This window comes from Cyprinodon tularosa, unplaced genomic scaffold (genome assembly GCF_016077235.1).
Source record: "Cyprinodon tularosa strain WSP-4 unplaced genomic scaffold, ASM1607723v1 ctg512, whole genome shotgun sequence".
NCBI lineage: Eukaryota > Metazoa > Chordata > Actinopteri > Cyprinodontiformes > Cyprinodontidae > Cyprinodon > Cyprinodon tularosa.
In genome coordinates this window covers 37,899-59,785 of record NW_024039244.1, presented here as the reverse complement: position 1 = coordinate 59,785, position 21,887 = coordinate 37,899, and the positions used below count along the sequence as shown (strand labels likewise).

General features: G+C 39.2%; 1 protein-coding gene across 4 annotated transcripts in view; it reads right to left on the bottom strand.

Annotated features, from left to right (window-relative positions):
* Nucleotides 1–21,887, bottom strand: part of phactr3b (phosphatase and actin regulator 3b) — a 72,510-nt gene that overhangs the window by 22,306 nt on the left and 28,317 nt on the right. For 2 of the 4 annotated variants that reach the window (XM_038303524.1, XM_038303527.1), the window contains exons 2-8: nucleotides 12,895–13,053; nucleotides 12,688–12,762; nucleotides 12,425–12,565; nucleotides 10,462–10,698; nucleotides 10,182–10,389; nucleotides 9,605–9,795; nucleotides 6,592–6,745 (exon numbers count right to left, since the gene is read on the bottom strand). In XM_038303524.1, coding sequence (XP_038159452.1) covers nucleotides 6,592–6,745; nucleotides 9,605–9,795; nucleotides 10,182–10,389; nucleotides 10,462–10,698; nucleotides 12,425–12,565; nucleotides 12,688–12,762; nucleotides 12,895–13,053 — 1,165 coding nt within the window. Of the gene's footprint in view, nucleotides 1–6,591; nucleotides 6,746–9,604; nucleotides 9,796–10,181; nucleotides 10,390–10,461; nucleotides 10,699–12,424; nucleotides 12,566–12,687; nucleotides 12,763–12,894; nucleotides 13,054–21,600; nucleotides 21,763–21,887 lie in introns of those variants that run through there. The other 2 variants (XM_038303528.1, XM_038303525.1) reach the window with 2 other exon arrangements.

The window sequence follows — 21,887 nt, the reverse complement described above, 5'->3', positions numbered from 1 at the left end:
TCAATTCGTTTTATTTCAGATGATTACGTCGACTCTGACTTGACAGCAATCCCTCACAACAAGCATACTGACAGCAACTGCATGAGTGTTAGATACAGTTGCTCAACACCTGATGTCCACTGCAATGGACATTAGACTTTGAAAAGATTCTACGAATTGATTATAGGATATATATTAAAAAATAACTTCAAGTAATTTTCTTTTTAACAGTAAAGATTCCACTGATAGCAACCTTTTTTATATATATATTTTTTTTTGATTAAAAAAGGGACACTTGGTGTTCCCCTTCCTGTGGCACTCTGTCGTGTTTGTCTTCTATGATGTCTGTCACTCTTACAGGCCATGATCAAAGTCCAGAAATGATTGTAATTGGAAGTAACCAGCAGTGGTGACATCATTCAACTGCAGAGTAAATATTGGTTTATAGACAGTAATACCTCATGACCATTCCAATGGATGCAGGGTCTGAAGGTCTTGGAGCACAAACAGTTTTTTACTTCACAATTGAAAATGTTTTAGAAAGTAATAAAAAAAAAAATCCAATTAGAACATGATGATCCCAAAGAAAAACAAGCACCATTCATGATGTTTGAACCAAGGAAAGGTAAATACTTTATGTGGCACTTCAGAAAAAATAGCTGTGTTTCTGTTAAGTAAAATAAAAAAAAACTCCTTGCTGTTTTAATATTTTGAAAGTGACTTGAACTTGATTTGTAAGGAGTTATGTGAATCTTTTTTTTTAGCTAGAGAACTAGTCAGCGCAGTGATGTAACCCAGCAGCCTGTTTATGCGCCCTCTGACCTCTCTCCCAACCTAACATCGCGTACAATCTGTCCACATCCTCCTGTCACATCGCCCCTTTTGACACAATTGATCTCTTCCTGTTTTTATTACACAAGAGTAATCAGCGGCTCGCTTTACATAAGCTGTGTTTGGGATCACAGTGTGTCATATAACACACCTGGGGTGTGAGCCTTAGAATCTTACTCTTGTTAGGTGTAGTGTGACCTCAAATTGAATTGCAAGCTCTACTGGTTATTCAAAAGAGATGCAATGATTAAAATGTAGTGGGAGCAGATTTTGAGCTTAATTTCTTATAAAGTGTCAACCTACCATTGTAGCTAATTCACTATGATCTCTATGTAATCTCAAAGCAGGACAGCCATTGGGACACAATCATAAGGTAATACTAGATCACATTGATTTTAATCAGTCAAGCACACACTCTCATAGAGAGGATGGTTTCCACTCTATCTGTTCTTGTAAGGTCAGCAAAACAAAACAAACACTTGTTCTATTTGTGCCAGAATCACCATAAGCTTTCACCAGACCAATAAGAGAAGGGGAAATTGATATGTTTTGGCTGCAATTTACCCAAACGCACGTAAACCTGAGTGGGCTTTTCTCTAGAGACACATATGCCTCATTTATATGTGGGCGAACTGTACCGACACAAAGATGCTTTTTGCTCAGTGGATCTACTTTAGGAGCAGACCTGCCTTTAAGTAAAATGTTTCAAAATCAGAAGCTTCAACAAATATTTGTGTGTAAATATGCAGCACTTTTGAAAAGCTGTTTCTATGAGCTCCTCCCCCTGCACAATCAAACCAAGTCCAGGAATTAAAGAAACAGGAAGTCACAGCTTAAAAAAAAGGTAAAATATTTTTTCCAACATATCCCATGGTTTAAAGCTATAGAGATGCCAGACAAAGTGTTCATTTGCACAAAGATTTATCCACCTGTAAGGTTTAGAAAGTACTGTTGCACAGCAAGACAGTTGGCTAAGAGAAGCTAATTATATGCTCCCATTTATCCTTATGAAGACAGACCCATCTGAGGCTAAAGCTTACCATGTGCCTGCAGTACCCACACGATCGCCTACAAACCTCTACAACATCAAGTTTACTGAAGGCCAGTAGAACCACTTTCATTGGGATCGGCTGACAATTAAAATGTTCTGTGCCCTATATCTAAAACATGAATTAACGCCATATGTGTCCTATCATTCTCTTCTCTCTATTATTAAATTACCCAACATGTAATTTTAATTAAGGCAACAGATCTGATTATTTCACCCTTAGTCCAGAAACATATCTTAAACTCACCCTTTTACCACTGTCAGTCTTTTAATATCTGTAGATCATGTTAATATATTTGGCTCAAAATACTTTGTATAGCTCATGCAGCTGGAGGATCCAAGGTAAAGAAGTTTTCTCTACTGTTGCTGGAGGTTTAAAACAGCCATATTAATAATAAAAAAAGGTAGTGACATTATCCTAGATTTACACCATTTGTGGCCCCGGTCCTTTCTGGTCCCCTCTGCACTTTGAGCCCATTAACGTCTGTCTGAATTTACATTAGATTTACTAGGATCTTGTCTGCTGTTTAGCCCAGAGGTGCTCCCACAGGAATGTGCAGATCTCACAATAAAAGTCAGCGATAACAGGGAAATGAATGAAAGAGGGCCATGAAAAAAAGCAGGTAAAATTGCTTTGCTTGGTGTCTTTGGATCAAAATAAAGTTATCAGTTTTATTCTACACCGGGTATGTATATGTTGGTGATTTTATTGTACATATTGTGCATGAGCATAAATTATAATCTTACATAGTATAGATGTGCAAAAATAATATGCATATGATTACTGGAAATAACAATAATCTACTGCTTGTCTTGTGCCTATAGGTCTATGTGTGAATGGTAGGGTAAACCCTGGAGGGGTCACCTGTCAATTTCAGGGCATCACAGAGACATAAGACCAGGCAGAAACAACCTAACTGGGCAGTAGACCTGACTAACCAGGGCACACGTAAGAAGGAGGGGCCCATCAAAACCTTACTTTTTTATTTAGAATGATTTGTAGTTGTTCAAATACATTTTTTATTTATTTAAAATATATATTTAGTATCAACTGAGAAAACAATCTTTGTCACAGTCCACCCAACCCCTTCTGGAAGCCCCTGCTTGGAAGCTCATAATGTTTTGTCCTTCCAACAACAACTGGTCACAAGTGCAACTTCAGTGAGCCCAGATTGAATGATCTGGATGATAGACATCATGCTACCAAAAAGCATAAATCAGGGCATCAAAGGAAGAAGAAAAAAAAGGAAAGCAGAAAGAGGGAAGGCAGCTGTTGATTGCGTTCTTTCCCAAAGATGAACTGAGTTTGCTTTTAATACAAAGTCCAATTAAAGTTGACTCCAGAGAGCTGCGCTGTCATGTTTTCACCTGAAGTAGCTATTTAGCTTAGCTAGTTGTCAACCAGGCTGTTTGCTGCTGTAAACATAAAGACATTATGGACCGTCTAACCTTAGATGCTTCCATTAACCATTAATGGTTCTACTGGAGGTTTCTTCCTATTAAAAGGTAAAAACGTTTTTCCTCACCACTGTCGCTACAAGCATGCTTAATGTGAGGGATTGCATTTGAGTCAATGCAATCAACTGGTTTTCCTTAGATAGAAAACTTTGAATCAATTAGACTGTATGATCTGGTTGAACTGTAAAGCGCCTTGAGATGACATGTGTTTTGAATTGGTGCTATAAAAATAAACTGAAATGAATTGAATTAACCAGTATCAGAAACTGGATCAGCCACAGCAGCTGGTGCAGTAGTGATCAGTCCTGGTGGCTCTTCTGAAGATGAGCAAACACAAGGTGAGATCTTAAGTATTCAAGGAGGAGCAAGTGCCCTCTTGTGGATGCTTACTGTTATGGCTGCTGGTTGATACCCTTCTACTCTGCCCAAAGCAAAACAAAAATGAACTCAATCCCAATCTGTCAACCTTATGAGGACATATGTGGCCATATGGTTCATTACTTTTAGCAGGCTTTACAAATACAAAGTGAACTTGCTCTAAAAAGTGGGGTTATTTGCATGACTAATACCAATTTTCTGTTGTAGCAGATGTAGTAAGATCTGCATTAGAATGCTGAAGTCAATGAAGGGTGTGAGTCTGAGGATGCAAAACAGGGTGAGCTCATAGAGGCAACATGAAGTTATTTGCAGCAATCATGTGGACACTATATAGTAGTTTGAACTGAAACAAGCAGCAGCTGGTATTATCTTCAACTAGGGTGTATCTAGGGATGGCTATCAGGTATTTAAGCACAAGACGGCCGGATGCATCAATTCAGCTGTTGAATGAAGGAACCATTCAGCAATAAAATCTTTTAGCTTAAAACCCCATGCTTCATGCACTGGCAAATATAGAGCTCCACTGGCTAGCCTGGTGTACAGGGCCCACAATTTGGTGCTACGCCACTGTTTGGAATATTATTCAGCAAAACCCTTAGCTCCATATTGCTCCATGAAAGGTGATGGGTTGAAAACAGAAAACAAATTTAACTGGACTGTACAACTACAATGATAATAAAGATTTAGTCACAATTAACTAAGAGATGTATAAATTACACACAGTTGGAAAAGGTAACAACAACTTTAAATCTGCTTAGTCAAGAGTGCTCCTGTTTTAGCTCTCTTCTCCTGTAGAAGTGGCTAATGCCAACTATGATAAAGTTTTAGGTTTCACCCATAAATCCTTATACTGTAACTAAACCAACTACTTTGACCCTGAATGCTTCCAGCTAGGCCAGCCTCCCTGTTATTAAAAGAAAAAAAAAAAAAAAACACCACATAGCCTAATCAGTGCTGTTGTAATCACAGCATGCTCCCTGACAGGACCACAAATCCGATTACAATGCTCTGCGCATTCCACCTCTGCATTACAGAAAATCCTCTTCCTCATTCCAAGAATAAAAGCAAAGTAAAGGAAAACCCCAAATCCACAGAAAGGTGCAGAACATTAACAACCAAATTCATAAACCTGTGTGCAACTCGACGCAGAGCTCAAAAACCACACAAATATTTGGGAACCTCATCAGTTCTTGACAGGAGTGAGAAACTGATGAGGTTGTGGGATTATCCTAAAGAGCTGGAGCGGACTACATCAGCACCTACCTAGTGCTTTTGTCCGATTTCTGGACTCTCTTTTTTCATTTCATGCCTGAAACTATCAATATTAATATCTGACTGTAATATTAAAGATACAACGTAACATGTCTGACAGCAAGTTCAACAGGCCTGAGTTAAAACAGAGGTACTTATAATGCTATTGAAACTAACCAATCACTTAGCTTGTATAACTGTTGTGTATTTATAATAGTTTTTTAATCTCTTTAATCAAAAATTGAATTTAAGCTGTGATTCCCTCAATAGGAGTGCGGCAGAGACAGTCAACGGTGCGGCTGGTTAAACCTGTAATGCCAAATGTATCATATTTGATACATACGGTTTCTAAAATGTTTTGCTTCTGACACCTTTTGCATAATTTAATGGTAAAAACTTTGCTCAAAATCCTATTCTACACAATCAGATATACCTGATAACAGAGGGCAGAAGACTACACAAAAAATAATCTTGACTTATCGCATGGTAAAATTATTAATATCAAAAATGTATTTCTGTTTTTTTTCCTTTTTACATATTTTGTTAAAAGGCCAAATAAGGACTTCAAACCAAAAAAAAGTAATTTTCTGTTTTGTTTTATTCTTGGGTCGGGCTTTAAAGGGTTAATCGTGGAAAGTTTTATGTCTACATTTACCAGTTCAGGTAGCTCTCTGTAGCCACGCATAAAATGCAACACAAAGATAACAGCTAGAACATTCAAGAAAGACGAGAGCTTGTAGAAAACTAGAGAAAACCTGCAGCGGCAACAAGGTTGCTCAAAATAAGAGCTAGCATGTTTGTCTCTGGAAAGAAGCGAGCATCAAATGTGATGAAATGTCTTCTGATTCTGTCTTCAGAGCCATAAAATAAATATTTTTAACTGGAGGAAGTTTACTGCGGGTAAAAGCACTGATCAGGCAAAGTCATAAAAAAAAATCTATCAGATGTTCTTTACAAACGCATGTTGGCAGAAATAATTTAATATCTACTCTTATAAAATGAGACATTATACTAAAACTGAAGGACAAATGATGTCCTCTCAGTGCTGTTCGACCAGGTTAGTAAAATTACTTTTTTTCTTCTTTTCTTTAAGGCAAGTAAAATCATTTTACTTTTACTTCTGTTGCACCTCAGAGACACACACTCACTTCTATCTAAAGTACATTTATTTATTTTTTTTGGTTGAGTGGCTTACTAATTATACAACTAAAGGATTTTCAGAGAAAATAAGTCTCCTCTAGCCTATTGTTGAGGTTTTAAAAACTAAACTGGTTAGCTTTAGTAACTGCAGGAGCAGCGGTGAAGGAACAGTTGATTTTCACTAAATCAGCATTGAAGCCCTTGGTAAACTGAAAGCTGAGGGTAGGTTTGAACTGGGCCGTCATATGAACAATGGCCTCAATAAAGCAGCAAATCCATAATAGCAAGTTAAGAAAATAACTTCTTTATAAAAACAAAGAGAGATTGCTTTTCATGAGTACATCAGCAATACGGAGGGAAGACATAGGCAGGTACAATGTGGACAAACGGTGATGTCATGTGAAATGAGCAGACATACATGGAGGTAGAGCGTGATGACAGGGGTGGGGGGGTCTGACGGGGGAGGCTGGTGGTGTGCTGATCTGGGTCCACACACAGCGACTCACTTGGCCAGCTTCATCTCTATCTGCTGGCGGATTTCCTGTCGTTCTTGGTCGCTGCGCACTGGGAAGATATTGCGGTCCTCCAGCTCCTGTTTGCTGGGCCTGTTCCGAAGCTTCACGGCCAGGAGCTCTTTCCTCATCCTACGGGGGAGCGTTCCTGTAGGAGATGAAAACAAACCTGAGTAAGGGCCTGGTGGTTTTCAGGCTGCCGTTACAGGGATGGTCTGAGGAAAGAATCCTTTGCCATCTTAGCTGGAAGCTTTGAATATAAAGAAAAACTGAACATTTGTAAAGCTTAAATGTCAAACAGTATATAAATGAAGTGGGACTCACTCTGTACCCTTCCTACAATATAACCAAGCTCTTCCAAACAGTGCAAAATAAAAAAGCAAAGCAGGTATAAAAATACAGAGGTGTGTGGGATTAAATGTCTACTAAGAAAAACACAGATCTGATGGAGCAGGTATGTTTATCCAAGACAGTCAATGCTGGTCTAAAATTCACATCTTCATAGCATATTAGCTCCATTAGGTTTTATATTTGGTCACTGTAACATTGTTTGTGAAATCATTGTCATCATGATATCATGTCACTGATCCTTGAAGAAGGTAATTGAATAAAACATAACAGGACATTAATTGTGTATAAATGGCATATAACAGTCTTTTTTTTATTATTATGATTTTTTTTAATTCATGGGCTGTAAAGTAATCATCTAAAATGTTTAAAAAAGATTCAAAAATGTTTACAGTATACAGATAAAAATACAATGGGCAAGAAATAATAAAAAAAGACACTGAACTAAAGAAGCCTCCTAAAGTTCACTGTGAGCTAAGATTTTAAGAGTTAAAATACAGATACAGTGAAAAAGGAGCTGCTTCCCAAGTCCTGAACCACCACACTCAGGACAGACTCATCCAGTTTATTATACAGCATTATAATATTTCAGCCACTGGATGTCACTAAAACCTCAGCCAATACTAGAGCTCTCTGAGAATACCCAATAATCAGGCAGAAGAAATTAGACTTCTGGGGTCACTTTAGACAACAGACTGGAGGGGTCTAAGCATGGTAAAGGTACTGTTACTGTGAGGGAAGATATTTAGCAGCTATAAAATGATGTGTAAAATGAATTCCTTAAATGATTAACACTGTTGTATTATCCCACCTTCAGTATTGCCCTATGGTTGGATCCAGTGCTTCAGAAAAACTCCTAAACAGACTAGATGTAGGTCAAAATAAGGCAGCTGGTTTGGCTTTGAACTGCTCCAGATATACAAATAACCTCAGCACGTAAAATGCTGTAAAATACAACATTGACATTCCTCTTCTTTGCTTTTTAGAGTGTAGTGTCAGATGTTCTATAAACTAAACTTTTTCTTAGCTGCATTTTACAAGGTTTTACTACAAGACTTATATATATATATATATATATATATATATATATATATATATATATATATATATATATATATATATATATATATACATATATATATATATATTTTTTTTTTTTTTTTTTTTTTTTTTTTATTCAGCCTTTTATAGTCATTACACTGTCACATGTACAGAGCAACAAAGTGGACTCTCTGCATTTAACCCATCCCTTTGGGGAGAAATGGGCTGCCATTGTGCGGCTCCTGGGAAGCAGTGTGGGGTTAAGGGTCTTGCTCAGGGACCCAGAGTGGCAGTCTGTGTGAGTGGTGCTTGAACTCAGAACCTCAGGATTGCAAGTGCAATGCCCTGACCACAGGGCTGCCACTCCCCTGTGTTGTGCTGTATTTAAAAATTTTTTACAACATGCTTACAGTGAAGCATGGTGGTGGCAGCATCATGCTATGGGGATGTTTTTCAACAGCATGAACTGTTAGTCCTAGCATAGGTGGGAAGATTAGCACAGCAATGTACAGAGACATCCTGGATGAAAGCCTGCTTCCGAGCCTTGCTGACTTCACACTGGTGCAACAACCCACAGTACACAGCCAATATCTTATAGTGGATTCAGACACCACCCTGTAAATGTTCTGGAGACTTCAATCTGATTAAACAAATCTGAAAATTGCAGCACAAATGTCTCCAATCGAACCTGACCCAGCTTAAGCACCACAAACAAGAATGGGCTGAACTGCGCAAAGCTTGAGGGATCATTCAAATAAACTTGAGGCTGGAATTGTGTATCAACAAAGTATTAAGCCAGAAAGAAACATACTTTATTAAATCTGATTGCTTATTACTTTGTTTTAACACATTTGAAACAGCTGACTAACAGAGAATAGTCCAAATGCTTTTCACATCAGTGTGTTTGATGTTGTTCCCAGACTTGGTTTGGAAAATAGTTGTAGGTTTTTTTAACCAGTAAAGCCTTAAAAGGAAAATGCTTCAGGTAAATCATAAAAAAACCTGAGACTGATATGAAGTTCATCATTCTGATGATTTTCTATAGAATTGGTGCAATAAGACGAATGTTTGAATTGATTTTAAGAACTGTTTACTGGCAAATAAAAATATACAAAGGGTGTTCTGTCTCAGGTAATTCAATGGAGCTAAATTAGCCTATTTGAATGTTTAGTTCATGCAAAGTTCAGAACAGATAACTGACCTTTTATTAACCAATGGAGAAAAAAAATGTGGAAGAGATTATATATAAAGCATTTTTAGACCAAATGTTTAAATTCTAGAATGATTTATCAAAGATTGGCATCATTGGATTTTTTAGCAACTAGATGTTTTAGATCCCGTCAGCCAAGTGCTGGAAACGTATGTTTGTTACATCTGTCCGATGTTGCAGCCCACCAGGCTAACAGTTTTAGACCCAGCCCCAGTTAGACGTCCAGGAATTAGGCCACCAGAGCAGATGCTGTTTGGCAGCTGGAAGTCTGCTGCTCGACATTGCTTCTAATCTGTCACCCAGTTGGAGCAGCCATCAGCAGAGATTATGTTGCTCATCGCCATGGTGCGTAGATTCAGGAAGAAGAAAAAAGTAAACACACATTAGTTTGTAGCCCAGCATCCCTACCGGAGATCACAGAGTCGTTCCAGCTGTCCTGGTCGCTCATGTACTGATCCAGGCGACAGTTCTCCTTGTTTTCATCAGACGTCTTCTTGCTGTCTGATTCCCCAAGCGATTCCCTCTCTGTGCTGGATGTCCGCGACAGCCGTCCGTCCAGCCTGCGCTTAGGAGAACAGCGAGCTTCCTTCGTCTGGAAACTGGGATCACATGTCACAAGACTGGTTTACAATGATAAATACAACTAAATTTGTATTCATACCATCATTAAATGAGATTATTCCCTTCCTTTAAGTCAGTGTTAAAAACCAAACCTTTGACTGTTAAAGTTAAACTGTTAACTGATGTATTATTAGTTTAAGGTTGTGGTCCAACTGTTTTATTTCCTTTACTACCTGCTTTCATCATGTTTTTATCTTTACTTTCTTTCATTCTAAATTTGTTTTTGTTTTTTTATTGTTTAATTCATGTAAAGAACTTTGAATTGGCCTTGTACTTACTTTTGCTTTATAAAATTAACTTTTTTTGCCTAAAATCTTATACAATTATAAACAATCATTTAATAATGTTAAATGATGTAACTGACCTCTCCTGCCTATGTTTGGTGGCCAGGGCGCGGTGGAGTTCCTCAATTATGCAGCTAGGGGGCAGTGGTTGGTGAAGGGACCCAAGGTGTGGAGACCCAGTGGGTGTAGAGATCCTGGCTCTAAGCAGGGATCCGTGAGATTCTTTGGGGAGTGTAAAGTTCCTGGGTAAAGTAGCTGGAGACTTTTTCACTGGTACAGGAGGAGCACCTGAAGAAGCAAACAGTCAGACTGTGGACAGGCTGCATGTCTGTGGTCGCTGCTTTGTCAGGGTTTACTCACCATCTAAGCTGCCCAGCCTAGTGAGCAGTTTGACAGGAAGACTTTGTGGTGGAGGGGTGCTGGCTCGTCTCTGAGGCTTGGCTGCCACCGCTTCCTCTTTCCCCTTGGCGGTCTCGCTGCTTTCCATCGCCTGCTCCTCACTGGGGTCACTGACTGACGTGCTCTCATCTTCTCCATCTCCATCCTTGCTTTGATTGCTTTCTCCAGCTGCCTTCAGATCCTCAGACAAATCTTGAACTGAAAAGAAGCAAATATAAGAACAGGGTTTGGTTTGATACAACATTTTCTTTCGCCATCTACATCTAACTTTAATTTTTCACTTAAAGGTATAGAGGACGATCTTTTATTTCCAGGCGGATCATCTAAATAAGCGGTCCTCCTAATTGTCAATCATTCTGGTGATACATTTACATAAGGCCGTCCCATATTCGTCTCCTGTTAGCTATCTTTTTCTGCACACTTTCTGGCGTATATGTGTGGTAAGCTAGTCTCAGACAATCACCGCGGTTCTTGAGAAATGGCCGAGGGTTGTAAGTGAAGAAGTGTCTACGAAGTGAATAAGAAAAAAAGAAAGACTTCTGAAGAGGCAGATATTTCCCATAATGCTTTGCGAGGAGAGCTCTCCTCGTAAAGCATTATGGGATTTGCTGTCATAGCGGCCCGCTGTCACCATAGGTTGTTGCTACCCGACAGTTGACTAATAACAAAGATGCCACAGGCACAGCGCAGTGCAGGCGGAGTTATGTGACCAACAGAACAAAAAGCAGTGATCATCTGTCCGAACAGTCAGTTAACTGAGTTTGCTATAAAGTCCACTATATAGTCCCTGCTCTATATAGTGATTGAGGCATTTAGGGGTTAGGGCGGACGTTTGGGGAGAGTAAGCTTGTATGAGCTATGAGAACAGCAACTGTTAAAATGGGCTCCTGAATGCTCTCGCACGCGTTTAATAGGTGTTACCTCTTGGGAGCGAGTACAGGGTTGTGCATGTATATTTTTTTCTTAAGTGGATCTAGTAGGTCTTTTCAAAAATTTGCGAAAATCCTCCACAAAACCTTTAAAAGGTTATGGCTTCAGCTTTTTTTTAATCAAAATGATTAATAAAAAAAATACATCCAAGTTTCAGGTGGTGCAGAATAAAATTATTATCTAACTAAGGAAAAGAGATATAGTAGATAATTAGTTATCTCATACATTTCTGGGAAGAGGATGCAAACACATGAAAGGATTCCATACTAATAGGAGTAGTAGAATGAAGTAACGTTAGGCAGAGCTCAGGCATTACCAGATCCTAGTAGCTCCTTGATAGAGCTGAGAAACGGCTGAGAAACGGCTGAGAAACGGCCGACTTAAAGAAGCAAAGGGGCTCAGAAGGCAAATAGAGGTTGCTGCCTTTCTTCTTAACTGGTAAATAAAACTTTTAGCTTGGTTAGCAATAGCCGACATGGCAACCAGCTGGCAAACGGTACAGAAGGAAAGCGCCCGAGAGGAAAACACATTCTATCTTAATTTTAAAAAGAATTTGTTTACAACCACTTAGATCAAGTTACTATTAACAAGGTATCCAAGATTTCCACTTTCACTCCAGAGTCAGGATGTTAAGCTTCTGTTGGAAGTTTTAAACAAGGCTTCACTTGTTTCTCTGTTAGCGCTGAACATAAACTACTCAAAGAGCTTCTAATGGGAAAAGAAGACTTGTTAAAGTTAGAAACTCTAAGAAGAAACTCAGTAACAAACTCCAGTCCATGGAGGACGGTGCCTGTCCTTAATAGCTCTAATTCTTTTGACAATATTAGGGCAGAAAAAAATGATCAGATTCATCGTAATTAATCAATTATTGAAATAATCTTCAACTAATTTAGTAATCGATCATTTCATGCGTGTCTGGATCCTCTTAGACCAAAATCAAAATGAAATCATCCGTTCTTAGCCTTGTGTCTGAGAGGACTGTGCTGGATTCTACCTGCTGAGGCTTCCATATCGCTTCCCAGGTCCTCACAAGCACTGGCTAGGGGTGCCACCTGCTCCTCGTCTCTGTCTTCACTGTCTGACTGAAGCGGCGTGTCTGGATCCTCTCCGTTTCCCCCACAAGCGAGATCCAACTCTGCATAAAGTGGACAGAAAGAACAGGGGTGAGTTTGGAGCAATTGCACTTCATGTGGCTGAAGCATTTGTGTCCATGCTTTGGGGGGGAGGAGGTGATTGTGTTAGTCTCTAGTTCTGCACCTGTTTCCATCTCCCCGGGGCTTCGCCTGACGTGCTCATCTCTCTTGTGCCGTACAGCTGCCTTCTTCTCTGCTGCTGAACAACACCAACATTCATGAATCAGTCCTACAGCACCCCTGGTAAACTAGAGCTATAAGTAAACACAAGCTCCCTTCTTACCGTTCCCTAAAGCATAAGGAGGAAACACGAGACTCCCTCAACACTCACCTCCAGGGGGCTTTGGCTTTTCGCCTTTCTTTTTCCTCCACTTCCATGGCTTGAAGATGCGTCCTAGGCTCGCCAGCTTGCTGTTGCGTCGGACGGGAGGCGTACGGACTCCTGAGACCAAGCAACTCGAGTGTGGTGCCCTCTGCTGGTCCATTACATCTATGACACAAAACAGCTATTTTGAAGCAGAGCATAGACAAAACAATGGACAATTTCTGATGCAATAAAAGCCTTCACCACTCCTTCTATCTCCCCTTAAACAACCTGTAGGGTACTACAACCACTATGCCATCATGTGAGAGAGGGAAATGTGGGTCAGTGGCTGTACATGCCTTATCCAGGCTAATTTCTGAGAAGACAGAATCTCATTGTTTGTGTGTGACTCACATGGTTTCGGGGCAAAGACTCCTGGGCCATACAACTACTCACAATGGGATGCTTTGGAAAATGACACAGGGAATAAATAAAATCAGCACCATTGCCTTTTCTCTGGGTCAGCGCAGACATCCGCAGCTTGCAGCTCTGGGAAGTGTGTATGGTGATAAAATACGAGGGAGTCGGTTTGATATTGAGCAACTATGACTAAACCTCGGATATATTGAGCCATTTATCAATAAAACAAAAGCTCTTTCTTAAAGTGTTATGTTTTCAACGTATCTTAGTGTGGATTCTGTTAGCTTCATGGTTGAAGATTTAAAGTATCTTCCTTAAAGGCATCACAAGATGTAATTAACTGAAACCTGCACATGTGTTTTCTAAAAGGTAATGGAGCTACGCCCACATAAAGACCAGAGGAGGCGTATTTGCAAAGGTGATGTATCCAGAGTTTGGGAGACCAGAAGTGGAGAGATTTCAACACTTTCCAACTTGCCATGGGTACATGCAAATCATCTTTTCTTAAACTGTGTAAGACCAATTTATGCTTCTGACGCATAGCCTCTGCAACCGTCAAATCTATCTCTGTGAGCGACCACACCCCCCGTGCAGAGGCGCGCACCTCAAAAAACTCCTGACTACTCGTTGGATGGTCGCAAACCTGCACAGACCTTAAGCGGAAATGCGCAAACAAAAAGCAGCTGCGATTGGTCCTTGGTATGCCTTTCCGGCTGTCTGTGTGGTCTTCCTTCTCGATTCGGCGCCATGGCGCACCATTTTTAAAAACCCAGGAACAATGGAGAACTACGACGAAGGGTTAATTGAGGAGGTTTGGAAGTACAACCACAACTTATATAAATAAATATAGTACAACCATAAATTATGTAAATAAATATACCATCTTCAATGTCTAGCAACTCTAGATCCATCTCCGTGACCGTGATATCTTGCAGACGCGCCATTGTTGCTTTGCTGAAGTTCTCGTGACCATCCGCCGAAGTTCTTGCGAGATCTCAAATAGGCTCCCCCTCGCGCTTTAGCGGGAAACTGCTGTGCGTCCCAAGAAATTCCAGACCAACGGTGTAGGAGGATACCAGCAAAACTGGTTCGCGACCAGACCCAGGCGACATTTGATGTGTGCGGTTGCAATTGTATAATCTGCCCTTTAGCATCACCTGCATGCACCTCTTTGCTGCCATGTTGCTATTTGTAATTTCTTTTCAAAATTTCACTATACCTTTAAGCTATATTTTAGCTATATTGTGGTGTAAATATTTAATTTTACTTCTATTCTCTTAGGTGACTTTAACCACATTGACAGAAATGTTTATATAAATATATGCACTATTCCTGTTATAAATGAACAAAAAAGAGGTGCGACTTGAATCATTTAAGGACTGACATGAAGTCGATAAACAAAATTTGTCACTATGGCCAAGATTTAAACCTGATAATGCTCTGACCATCCCTTCTGTCCGTCTGCCTTCTACACCTGAGATGATTTGGTAGATTCTTCTTAATACCAGGTTAACAATATAAGTTTTGGCTGTAATAATCTCTGCAAGTGCAAGAAAAACATTAGACAGAACCATGAAACACAGGCCTCTGTCTGTGTTCTTTCACATTGATGATTTCTGTTGGGCAGTGATTCTGATGTCATGACAGCTACAGCAAGTTCATCCAGAGGTGAGGCTATATATAGTCAGAGAGCCAGCTAAGAAACTTTTAAATATATCCTCCATCAAAAAAATTCTGGGCAGGTAATTTTAGCAACTCAAATTGTAATTCAAGATTTTACTTTTTCCTTCTTGTATTTTTCCCAAAATTAGATCTGAGATCTGAAAATTACATATTGTGATAATGTTCAGATATCTTTTAGTGATAATGTGTTGAGCCTTTTCAGAAATGCTCCAGATTTATTTGAATTGACTAGTAAGTAGGGAGAAATTATTGACTGTTATTATGTTAATCTCCAACTGAAACTCTCCTCACTCAATTAGCCCCAGTTAGCAAAGTTAAATGTTAAAGTTCATATGGGGATGACAAGAGAGGAAGCTCCTTTCCTGAAAAAAACAACTACACTGTGTCCTGCATTAATGTGAGGTTTGAACACCAAACAACTCCTAACAGTCTAGCTTCATGGTAACGGCTCATGATTTAATCTTGTTCTACAGAAGCAACCAAAGAAAACCATCTGAGGACTGGAACCATGTGATTTTAACCTTTCCCGACCCTTGACCAGAGGTCAGAAAGTCAAACCTAGAATTAAAGCATACCGAATAACATCTACCATATAAGAAAGCTCCTTGATTCCGAAACAAAACAAGCAAATGGCCACTGGAGTCCATTATACTCTACATCATGTTTAAAAAACAAGATAGATATGATCTTACTTTTGTGACGTGATTGGCAATAAGAGTGAAATATCCACCCTAGCAGCTGCCTGAACCACAAATACAAGCAGGACCCATGCTTTCATGGTTTTTACAAACAAATGATGATGTTTTAGCTTACATCAAAATGCAGCAGGCATAGTTCCTCAACCTATTATCAATAAGAAACCTCAGGTTCCTGTTCTTAGCTTACAGGAGTGGAACACATGCTATACCGCACCTGCCTCAAGGTTTGGCATGTTCTCTGGTCAAAGATTCAGTTCAATCCAAAATATCCTATTGAAACAGGAAAATATATATTTTTGCAACTCATATAGGAATTTCCTCAACAAGGTGTTAAAAGTTGTAGGGAGGAAGGATCTCCTGTAGTGGTTGTGTCTCCAGTCCAGCCTGTCTATTATTTAAAATATATATTCTGCATACATTAGTATGCTATAAATAACTTTTTCCCCCCGATCTAATGAAGCCTATTGCCCCCTGAAGGCTTTGACGCCTCGGGGCTTATTCCCATTTCTTCTGCCTGGAGCGGTAACATTTTAAAAAACATTGAGGTAAAGAAGTGGAGAGAAATCCTCTGCCTCATACGGCCGCCATACCAGCACTAGGGGTGTGCAAAATAATCGTGATGATGATGCATCGTGATTCTAATTTTCGTGATCTACTGCATCGATTCTTGATGTCAAGAATCGATTATTAATTTAAAAAAATGAATAAATAAAATTGCATGAATGGTTGGCGAACATCAGCCAAAAACAAGTGCAATACCACTTCCAGTCCAGTAGATGTCGCTGGAAATGTGTTGACGCACGCTGCCTTGTGTCACAAGCATTTCCGGCCGTGGGATACTGTGCCGAGTCATTAAAAAACAAAACATGGAGGAGAAAATATTGCAATGCATCGCAATAATTCAAGTATCGCGATGCATCGTGATAGAATCGCATCGTGGCCTGTGAATCGTGATTCGAATCGAATCGTGACTTCTTTGGCAATACCCACCCCTAACCAGCACACAGCTACTTTTTATCATCTTTTTGATTATGGTGTATGTTTGTGCTGCTGTGTCCACCGGTCACAGCTCAAAGCTCAAAGCTATACAAACATTTTTAGACATTAACAACAAAATTCTGATTTGTTCCTCACTGACCGAGTCAAATACAAACTCCTTAAATGTAACAGCTCAGGCTTCAGTTCGCCTGATCATATAAAGAACCAGTGATAAAAACATTGGTTATTCTAAAATAAAACAGCTGAAAGACACTGCAGAGATTTTGTGAAGCCCACTTTAAAAAGAAAAGGTCATTAACAAAGAAAGAAATACAAGCATCTCTTTATAATGAAGTCAGAGTGTAACAAGTTCACCCAAATAAGGATTGCTATTGATTTTCCTCCCTTTGACATTTCTAGTAAAGACCAGGTCATTTTCTATGTCCTGACAAGTTAAACTTAGATAAGATAAGAGTTTAAAAACTTTTTACAAGACAATAAATCAAGCAACTGCTGAATTTCATTCTCCTCATGCAGTTCAAAGCAGTGAGGAATGCTCTGATCTTTATAATTGGGAAACCAAACAACCTCTCCACAGACACATGGCCCAACATAGAAGAGCGACCTCCTCGGGACAAGACTCTGCTTTACATCTACACCTTATGGACAAAGGACATTATTTTGAGGACCAGAATGATGATATCATGTTAAGAAAGAAAAAAACAACCTTAAACAGAGGAGGTGGACTCACATCTCAGCTTTCAAAAACCTACGATACAGTGATACAATTGTTTCCTTCGCTATCATCGTGGTTTCCACTGCCATGCAGGGGAGCAGAGCACTCCATGTTCAGCAAAACCAACTATTACCTCTAACGACACCACTTCAGACACAAAGACAGGTATCAGTATTGCAGGCTAACAAAGAACCCAATGACTTCCCATTTCCAAGGGGGGGACCCATTCATCCGGTTATATTTGCATGTTTTCTAAGCCAAACCAAGGCTTTATTTTTGGTCCACTCTATGAAGTCTCAAACTCAACGCTATTTCTGATATTTTGCATTGAAAAATCTTTCTGGAAGCGAAACATCTTTAAACTTTGATAAACTTTGATAAGTCCAGTGGATTGCTTTTAACTTTTTTGGAATTCTCTTCAGTGTCTCATTTCTTTCTTTCAGGGAACCCAAAGAAGCTCCTCATTAGGGCTGGGTAAAAAAATCGATTTAATCAATTTTAAATCGATTCCTTTACATTTTTGCAAAATCAATTTCTAGGAAATGAGATTGATTCGTTTTATAGTGACACAAGTGACGTTCACATTCAAATGAGCAGGAAAGATGCACTCCAGATTACTTCAAGCCAGACAGCTGCAAATATAGCCAATAGGTTGACTGAAGACATTAACAAATGGGGGCTGACCAGCAAACACCCTGTAGTTGTCACAGACAGCGCTGCAAATATGGTTTTTGCAGTGGAGATAATGCAGCTCATGCATGTCTGCTGTGTCCCTGCTGTGTCACATCTGTTTGCTCGAGTGAGGCTTCAATTTTTCACTTTTCAAAAACAAGTTTGCACTTTTGAGACAGTTTTGTTCACATCTCAAGTTTAAACTGTCCAATTTACAAGTTTGCACTTTATGTTTAATATGTCAGGAAAAAATAAAATACATGAGTATTTTAAAAACACAGCCGAACCACTTTCATTATTGTAGAAACAGATCGAATCGAAATTAATAGATTTAGAACTGTATGAATCAAAATCGAATCGATTCCGGACTTTGGCGAAAATACCCATCCCTACTCCTCAATGAACAAATTGCTTTAAAGATTCATTGATCTTTTGCCAAAAACAAGCTAATCAACGGCTTCCCTTCTTAGTGGGGCGCCCTGACATGTTCAAGTCGGGCAGGATGAGCAGCTGAAGAGTTTCCAGGCAGAATCCACATGCTGTTTAGTGAGATGACTTCTGTTCTCCTTTAGGCAGGGATGGAGGGTGGCATGGAGAAAGGACAGAAATAAGCACTCCTACACAGTCTGGCTTCAACAGCAAGATGACAGCTCAGGGAGCCTACAGCTGGGACGTAGGCAGCTGACGAAGAGATCCATGAACACCTTTGGTTTCTATCAACAGCGTCTTCATCTACAGCATCTGTTTTTTTTCCATCCTTTAAAGGATGGATCATATTCAGTGTGACTCAAGCTAGAACTGATATTTTGAGACTGACTGTGAAGTATCCTATAGATGCAGGAGCAGGAGTGGTAGATAGGGATGTGGAAAGATTTACTACTTCACTTCATAAAAATGCATTAAAAGATATATCTACATCTATTAGAGCAGAATAATATACCATTAAGAACCCAGAAAATGTTCTCTAGAAGAAAAAAAACAACAGCACACTTGTTGATATGAAACTAACCTGAAGGGTCAGTAAGTCACCATGACAACAAATACCAAACAATTTACTTGAGAATGAAGGAAGAAAAAACAGCTTTTCTGTCCTGCTTTTAAAAACATAGATATTTAGAGTTTGGTCAAACTCTGACAGACTTTTTTCTAGTGGAGAGAAACGTCCAGCGGTTGGATGTGAAGGAGAAGGAAGAAAATGCGGAAAATCTTCTCATGACCATTCAAAGAATAGTGGAGGATCTGTGATACTGAGGGCTGATTCTCCCCAAAATGCTCTGGGAAACTTGTCAGAGTGCATGGTATGGTGATGTCACAATGACTGTCATCCTTGCATGTTCCTCTACCTCGTAAATAGAAGCCATTCTAGTTGATGAGGTAATTCCCACTGGCTCCATGGCACTGGAGCATGATATGAAGAAGGCGGGCTGTCAGGATGGATGAAAAGGTTATACACATATCAAGCGATTTCTGCATGATGGAGCAGAAACAGAGCAGAATCAATGTAAAGACGACCTAAGGGCGCATTTAGACTTCACTGCTTAAACATTGGTGACGAAATTTAAACCTTCAGGTCACAAACACCTTGTAAGTTATTTATCAGACCTTCTTTATCTATATTGCACTATATAAGAGTAGCAAATTTGTCATTTTTAATCTTGAATCAGATCAGCCCATGAATGAATGTATTCGCTGATTAAGTAGTGCCTTCTCCAGTCATGCCTTGAGATTGCATAGATTACAATTCCTTCTATTAGCTAGTCATGTTCAATGTCTTGTTAATGCATTTTTTTCATTTTTTTGTTTAAATTAAGACCTGTGTAATAAAAGGTCAGCACATATTGAGGATTGGTCAGACTGATGTCAAAATCATCTGTATTGCCATGCGCCTTAAAAAACGTGTATTGGCAGGGCTCGATGTTAACCATTGCCTGATCTCCCGCGGCAAGTAGTTTTTATTGTTGGGAGAGTAAAAATTTCATTGCATTTGCCCGCCAGGCAACTGCAATGATCGCAAAAAAAAATTATTTATCACTCAAAATTACTTTAAAATCACCGACATTTTACGAAAACGACCCAGAAGCATTGCCGGCGCCATTTTTGTTGTTTTGTACACATTCTCGCGTGATTTGAAAAAGGCGTGTGATTTTTTTCCGCCAGATGGCGTGATTGTTGTCGACCTAGCGGTAAATTTGATGTAGTTACCAAAATGACAAACAGCTGCATTTATTTTGTCAGGGCAAAATATTCCTGAGTCAGTTCAAATTCAGGGAATTCTGAAATTATGTAAGACTGTGGAAACCCTGTATAAAATAACTATGTATAATGATTCTCTAGAATAGTCACATTATATTAATAGTATTATCTTGTATAAACATACTGTGACTCTAAAATAAGTTATTCATTTGTGACATTGACTTCTGTCTTGTGATTTATCTTAAGTTTTTAACCTCTCAAGTTTTTTTTAGATTTTTAACTTTACAATTTATATTTTTCCAAGCACACAACAGTTTAAAGCAAAGTTTAGTTTGAAAAGTATGGAAAAAGAAAATAAACACACCAGGAACCGGTTAACTTAAAAAATACGGAATTACAAAAAACATTTAAAAAACAAACATGTTTCATTGATATATTTATAAAAACGAATATTAGGAACTATATTTATCAAACATTATACTGGGCAAGTAAAAATTATTTCTGGGCAAATGAAATGTGAAAGTCACTTGCCAGAAGGGCAAAATCCTTCACGTCAACCCCTGATTGGTTTACTGTATCTTCAGTGCGAACCAAACCCAACTCCCCCCTGCACCTTGGCACTTCTTCAGTCTCTACACTCTGTTGATGTTTGTTTGCAGTATGAATCTGCATATGTCTTAGCTTACTGAAAGATAAAGAGAAGAATAAGAAGAGGTAAAAAAAAAAACACTCCAAAAGTTTGGTGTGGTGGCACAGTGGGAATTAGCAGAACTACATCTTTTAATAGAACATTGACTCAGAACACAGTCCCCAGACCTTAACCCAATCCTAAATCTGAACTCTTAAATAAAGAAAAGAGAGTCTTAGACAGAACTAAGGACTCTGGGTGATGATCAAAGATTTGTCTCCTTCTATATGCTCCAAACTTTGAAAAAACTATCAGAGAATACTCTGTAAAAATGATTAATATATGGAAAGATATGACAGCAGGGCTTCCTACATTTTTTTTTTAGGGTTTATGCTACAGCAATAAAAGTAAAACCAAACAAATACATCTTTACCAGCTACAATAGATATTGCAGACGGTACTAAAATATGAGAAATCTGTTCTCCAAACACTGCACAAGGCAGCCAGTCGGGGTTTATTTATCCTGAAGTAATGCATGAGGAAGGGAAAAGATGTCACGGACTACATGTCAAAATGTGTATTCATGCAGAGCAGGAATGGCAAAGCAGGAAACCAAACATGGTATATTTACTAGCACACACTGGATAAAGAAAAAAAACAAACAATCCTAAAGGGATAGAATGCTGTCTTCATCCACAGCTTTAAGAAATGTAATTCTCACAGACCTGACAAGATAGAGCCTTTAATAACCCTATAGACCTGTGGGTTATCGCAACATCAGCTCCAGCTGCTTGATCGCTAATCAATGTGAGAAGCAGGTCAGTTGTCCAAGCTAGGAGTGTCTGCCTGTGATGCTTTGAGGAATCCAGGTCAAGCCAGTGGTGATGGTAACAAGCTCACCAAGGGTCAGAGCTGCTGTTGCCATAGCTACTACGATGGATGCTGCAGAGAGGGCCCTTGTAGGCAGAGAAATCACCACGGCGTGAGGGAACACGGAGCTGTTGGGTGGATG